At 39.4% G+C, this 6,759-nt stretch overlaps 1 protein-coding gene across 2 annotated transcripts in view; it reads right to left on the bottom strand.

Moving 5' to 3' along the window:
• Positions 1 to 880: 880 nt before the first annotated feature.
• The window catches only part of ACTR3B (actin related protein 3B), a 23,378-nt gene continuing 17,499 nt past the window's right edge, over positions 881 to 6,759 (bottom strand). Inside the window, exons 10-12 of one of the 2 annotated variants that reach the window (XM_031059740.1) lie at positions 2,892 to 3,017; positions 2,424 to 2,507; positions 881 to 1,820 (exon numbers count right to left, since the gene is read on the bottom strand). In XM_031059740.1, coding sequence (XP_030915600.1) covers positions 1,686 to 1,820; positions 2,424 to 2,507; positions 2,892 to 3,017 — 345 coding nt within the window. In that variant the 3' untranslated portion in view covers positions 881 to 1,685. Of the gene's footprint in view, positions 1,825 to 2,423; positions 2,508 to 2,891; positions 3,018 to 6,759 lie in introns of both variants that reach the window. The other variant, XM_005424350.2, reaches the window with a different exon arrangement.

Genomic DNA, 6,759 nt, shown 5'->3' with positions numbered 1-6,759 from the left:
TTCCCATGCTACTTGCCCAGCATTCCCTATTTTGTAGCACCACGTGAGTGTGCTGGTGCCTCAGCAGCCACTTTCTCAGTGCATGGAATGTGTAACTCTTCCTCTGAAGCCTGACTTCAGCCATGCTGTGCTCATGGCTCTGGATTCTGCTGTACAGGCCAAAATCCTAAGTAGGCAGCAGCGCACTGACAAACTTGAAATGCAGATTTAAACACAGACAAGATGATGTGACACTGGAACAAGCTGAAACAGTACACATTGTAATAGAATATCCATTTCTTTCTCAGTGAGAGGATTGAGCAAATTATGCTTCAATGTTCTTCCCCCGAGCGCTGAGCTTTAAGTTCAAAAGCATTCAGAAGCAGCTTTGAGTCCTGCAGTCTCATTCTGCCTAATTTCTAACTTATGCTGAAGAAATAATTGCTTGGCCTCAATCCCTCCATGCATGCTAAAATCAAATTGATTTGTCTTACAAAATTCTTATTGGGCTACACAAACTGCATAAAACCTCTGCTGACAGAGACAGGATAAATATCAGCAAGGACAGGGCAAGCAGGATCTCCTACTCTAATAGATTTAAACCACAGAAGAACAAAAGCTCTGTCCATAACACAAGAACATGTACCCATAACAGAATAGTTAAGCCCAGGAACAGCTTGCCCAGGTTTTCAGGATCCTCCACTCACAGAAACTTGACTGGCCCTGAGCAAACAGAGAGGATTTTGAAGTGAGCCCTGCACTAAACAGGAGTCTGGACCAGAAATCTCCAGAGGTTCCTTCACATTCAGGGTATGTGATCCCACATAGACTGATACACAAATGCAAAGCCAACCCCATGAGATGAAGTGGGGGAGTAAATCAGGACTACCACAAACATTCATAAAGATGTTAACAGCTTTTATTTCACTGGTGCAAGGCCCGTGTGTCATCCACCACTCACCAACAGCAAAACAAAACATCATCTCCTAAAAAACAGTTTCAGAAAATTCAAAACAAAGGAACAGTGGCTATAATAAACTTCATACAATACTGTAAATCACTTTGCATCATCCAAACATGAACAGATCCATTTCTATCATACATGGCTTATTTTTTCCCCAAAAAAATATACCAGCACTGATCCAATACATGCCTCACACCTGGAAATGCATAACATCATTCCATGACATTGACAGCTGTTCATGCTTAGAACTAGTCATCAATTCACCCTACCAATATCGTAAAATACAAAATGGTATGAAAACCTACATTTACGAAGTACTGTCCCAAATCCTGCAATCTATTCCATTTGGGTAAGTACCTGTATCCATTCCAGCTCCCCTAAAGGCAATGTGGTATTTAGTGCTCCATTGCTAAAGGTTTGATTGCAAACTCAGGGTACAAGTGGGAAAGGTTTAGATCTTTCCACAAGCAGTAAAACACTGCCTTATTATTCAAGATTCAGTTTCAGTAGTATTTGCACAACCTCCTAAACCAAGACTTACCTATTTTCAATTACCTCACATTTAGGAAGAAAGAAGGAAAGGCTCTGAGTAGTCAGCAGAGAAATGGCTGGTACTGAAATGACTTGGGGCTCTAAGCTGTGCTTTAGTGCACAATGGTGATCCAAATGCCTCAGAGTTAACCACATCTTGTTTCAAGTATTTACAGTATCTGCTGCCTTCCTCTGCACTGCAAGAGTTCCTTCACCAGCACAGTATCAGAGATCTTATTTCCACTGGACGGGCATTATGACATGACTCCAAAAACGGGATTATGACGACAAATACTAGGGCCATACTCTTCATAGTCCTTCTTGGTGTGACATACTTGGAAAAACTCTGGCTATAAAAATACAAAACAAATCCCCCCAAAAGTATAAGATAAATAGAAAAAAACCCAACAACTAGATAACATCTTGGCATTTCTGTAGATTGCATCTTTATGACATTGTATTACATTTTGAATATTAAAATATGAGAAATATTAGGATATGAATACAACTAATCAAGGGAAGTTTGTCTGGTCATAAGACTGCTTTTAAACACAGCAGTAAGAAATCCCATTTGGCAGATAGCAATTGCTCCCATTTTCCTGTATTTACTTCTCTCATTTGCATTTAAGACCACTGATTTGGACTCTATATTCCAGATGTCCTAACTAATCTCTAGTGCTGATTTAAAGAATAAAGGCACTATATTGGAACTACAGTATCAAAACTATTAAAATATTTTAGAATTATATCAGCTCCTGATATCCTTACTTGAGCAAAGCTCCCATTTGGCCTGTACAAATTTTACTGAGATAAAACTTGGGTAAGGATTCCAGAATGTGACACGGTTTAGGCTGTCACAACGAGAAAGTTTAGAACTTAGTCCTCAGATCAAATACATCCAGAATTCAACATGCAATAAAAATTAAGAATAACTTTGATGAAGACTTACTGTTGAAGCCAGCATGGAACCTCCAAACCAAACTGCATAACGCTGCATGTGATGTGTTATCACTTGAACTTCCACTGGTTTGGGCTAAGGAAAACAGTTCATATTTAGTTGGTTTTCAAACTTAACATGGTCAGAGCCAGACACCTTCAACCCTCCATTTACATCACTTATTACTCAGATATGCTCCCCCTAGGAGACCAAGTCATGAAACTCTTCATGATAACTATGATGAAGGACACAAAGTTAAATCCCTCTTGCCTACTGCTCACACATCTCCTAGAAGGAAAACCAGAACCGCTAACAGTAATTTTAGAAGAGATGTCATACACTGCAAGGCTGCCGGTGCTTTTAACAACACATAAACAAATCCTACTGACTTTACAGCATATTTTCACTAGTGAGGTGAGAACTTTGAACTTGATTTCTGTCATTAGTCATGTAATAAATGCACTTGGAACACACACTCACTTTTATCCGACCACCACTGAGCTCCTCGCTGAGCCGCAGTCTCGCATCCACCACTCTCTTCAAATCCCTCTGCAGTCGTCGTCCAAAGTCCCTGAACATCGTGGAGCCTCCTGAGAGGACCACATTCTGTGCAGAAATTAAAAACATATTCTGTAAATCCATCTTCAAGCAAGTTTCCCAATAGTCAACACTGCAGAGGTGATTGTTTGAATTTCAGCATCATTAGGAAGTTGACAATGTAGGTAGAACACTTTCAGCAAATCACAGGAAGCTCATGGCTCCTTTACTTTTCTCCTTTAAATACAATTATGTAGAATGGGTTATTACAAAGGAGGATTTCATTAAAAACATGAGCTGGTACTCTACATACACAGAGCAGTAGAAATAAGATACTACATCAAGAAGTTTCTCTAGGGATGTTCACAGCAAGCAGTTTTAGCCCTGACACTAAATAAGGCTCAAGTCTCATCATATTACATAGCTACAAAAGCTACAAAATTATCTAGAACTCTATTTTCTTTTTTTCATTTCCAGAGTTCTTGAAAAAGGCACCACACCTTCAAAGAGAACTGCAGCACAGAGGAAGGTATGGTGCCTTTACTCTTGCTTGTCTGGTATTACTAGTTTTCAGAGCAGAACCAAATGCCTCTCAGCCTGGACTTGTACTTAGATTCTAAACAGACATTTTAGAATTTCCCAGACCTAATTCTGATTATGTTGCAGCATCCCAGACTAACAGAGAAGTAATTTCAAACTGGGGGATTCAAAACAGGACCCCTAGAACATAACATTGGTGGCAGCAAAAATGCATTTTATGATCAGAAAAAAGAACTCAACATGACAAAACTGCACATGTGCCTTTGCACAGTGCTAAAATCTTTGATACATGTCCACAAGCAACTTGGATCAGGAGTTCATTGTACACAGGCCCAAGGATTATCTCTCAGTAACATTTTTTGACATTGCAAACCAACACTGTGCACATAATGAAACAATCCCTGACCCACTGTTTTCAGCATGCACATGGATCCAAAGAGTCAAAGACATGCATAAGTGTTCAGACTTGCAGGGTGCAGAAATGCTTGGATTTTAAGCAACAAATAATCAGGGAAATCTTGTTTGTACCTTGTAAAGTAAGAAGAAAGCTATTTGTTTTTCATGAGGGAAAAAAAATATCCCTGCACATCATAAAACAATTACAGTAGGAAAAACTCATTTCTTCACAGCTTCAGATTATCTACAGCATAAAAGAATGCATGACAAGGCAGGTGTGCTTTAAAGAAAAGAAGCACAAGCCTCAATAACATTACTGAAACATTTCCAAAAGGAAAAGAGGAGGACAGAGAAGATGAAAGGAACCAGAAATCACAGCTCATCCTTAAGTTAAAGCTGGAGAGAGGATTCCCCCTACTCTCCCCATACACAAGAACATCTCTTCCCCTGCATCAAAGTGGTCATGCACTCCGCTTGGGAAAAGGAAATTGCTAATGGGCAAAAAAAGACAACAACCAACCTGAGTGATGAAACAGCAATTAAAAAGATGTCATCAGAAAATATTACCTGGAGATAATGAAGTTGGCAAAGAATGTGAAAGCAATAATTCTATTCTAAGCAAATTAAACTTCAAGCATACTCCACAAAGTGGACAATGCTATCACTAAAAATAGATTCCAGAATAAACCAAACAATAATTTTTCAAATACATCCAAGACCAATTCGTGTAACTACAGAGTTAGCAGCATCATTGAGAGGATCTTTCCACCCAGTTACCATTCCAGGGTTAGAGGCTAAGTTACATCTTCTTCAAATTATGATTATTCAAGTACTTCTACACACCAAAATCAGTTCAACAATAACACTGCCCAAGGAGACCAGAAGCACCAAGGTACAAATGTTGAAAAGATGAGCCACCTCATTATCACCTATCTGGACCAGCCAGGCTAAGCAAAATTCTGGATGTAAGTAACTAGGTGACACCTACTGCATTTAGAAGATGTTTAATTATACAGTTACAGTTCCCCTGCTCCCTGCACTGCTGTCAGTGCCAGACCAAGCCATGCTAACTGTTTAGCAGAAGACTTGTCATACAGCCTTCAGCAAGTTCTCAACTCAGCAAGTCAGGTCAGAAGGCAGGTACTCCCCACTAACAATGAAAGCAGAATCCATATCCATTCCAAACCCCTCAAACACCACCTTACAAAGGACACAATAAAGGTAAGATAAGATGGTCAGATTAAAAAAAAACAAAAACAACCCCCAAAAAACAACCAAGGGAGCACCACCCACCTCCCTCCACCCTGACCTCTTAAATATCTTCTCTAGACTAAATCTCCAATAAAATTCCAATAACTACTTAAAAACCATAAAAATAAAGCATGCTAAATACATCTGTGGAGAAAGCTTACTAGTGATATTTGGGTTTTCAGCTGTCAGAGCGATCTCTGGCCTCCCAGAGAAAGACATCAAAGAAGTTAGGCATTAAGGATCTGTTTTCAGCTGATTCCTTTAAAGAAGACTTCTGATCTTACCCTGCTCAACCACACTTCTGCTGGTTTAAGAGCTCCAAGCAGCCCACGTGTTTCTCAGCTAACACCAATTATCATACCTGCTGATGGAAAGAAGCTCCAGCTGCTTTCACTTTTATAGCTAACTGGCTGAACATTTAAGTTGTTTTGAAAGAATGTGTTCCCTCAGCAGAGAGGGACAAAGCTCTTCCACACACCTGAAAAAGTTAAAACCACAGCAAGTAAATAAATGGAAGTAGGCTATTTCTGGAAGGAGACCAGGGAGTGGATACCAATCACAGAATCATTAAGGATGGAAGAGACCTCAAAGATTATCAACTTCAGAGGGCTGGCAAGAAATTTCTCCCTTCTCATCTGTACCTTTTGCTTCTCTTATGAACTCTGTGGTACTGAGTTTCTCCTTGTACCATTTCTGGTATTATGCCTGTACAATGTAACACTGCAGAGATATGAAATTACATAACAAAGCAACCCAGCTCCTGCAAGAGAAATCTCTGACTAAATCAAGCTCACATAAAAATTCCAAAGAGTGAGATTAGCTCCTGAAGAACTCAGCACTGCCAAACACAAGGTGCTGAACTGGTTTGTGCGTCTTCCCACTGCACTGTGGTGTGAGCACGCTCTCAGCTGGACACAGCAGACTTTGCAGCACCAAACTGAAAAGCATCCCCCGCTTTTCTGGCAAGTAAGAACAACACATCCCATTTTCCTTTCTTTCCAGCTGACAGCCTAAATTAAAGTTAACATGATGTGACCAGACCACCAGAGACATGTAATGAGATCAATATATGACTGTTAATAAAAATTATTATGGGTAAAACCAGGAAGGTTCACAAGCTGAAGCCAAGCACTTCATTAGCAAGTGAATCAATTAAGCTACATGTCTCTGTTAATTTGGTAAAAACAGGCCACTATTTGCCAACACAGTATGGAAAGTAAAAGGATAAATATTGTTCATAACAAACAATAAATGTAGCACAAATAAGTAAATTTATTGTGAGAAACAGTATTTTAAAAATACATTTACTTCTAATGATAAAGAAATAATTTCTTTTTCCTTAAAATCATTCATTTAATGTTCATTTCACATTTCAAGTCACAGCAAGAGATTTTAGCATGACTTATGGTGGTGCCATTCTGCAGAAATACGCCTCAGACACAAAAGGAATCAGAAAATCCTGCAGATGCACTGAGCTATTGTTAAACCAACTAGCAGGAGTAATCTTACAAATTTATTTACAGCTGTGATGGGAATAAGCAGGGCTTCTGCTCAGTACTCCTGTGCTACAATGACAGAGTTGATCTCTTGGGGCTTTCATTTAAACACCACAGGAATACTGCAG

The sequence above is a fragment of the Geospiza fortis genome, unplaced genomic scaffold, assembly GCF_000277835.1.
Source record: "Geospiza fortis unplaced genomic scaffold, GeoFor_1.0 scaffold182, whole genome shotgun sequence".
Lineage (NCBI taxonomy): Eukaryota > Metazoa > Chordata > Aves > Passeriformes > Thraupidae > Geospiza > Geospiza fortis.
This window is presented reverse-complemented; position numbering and strand designations above follow the sequence as displayed.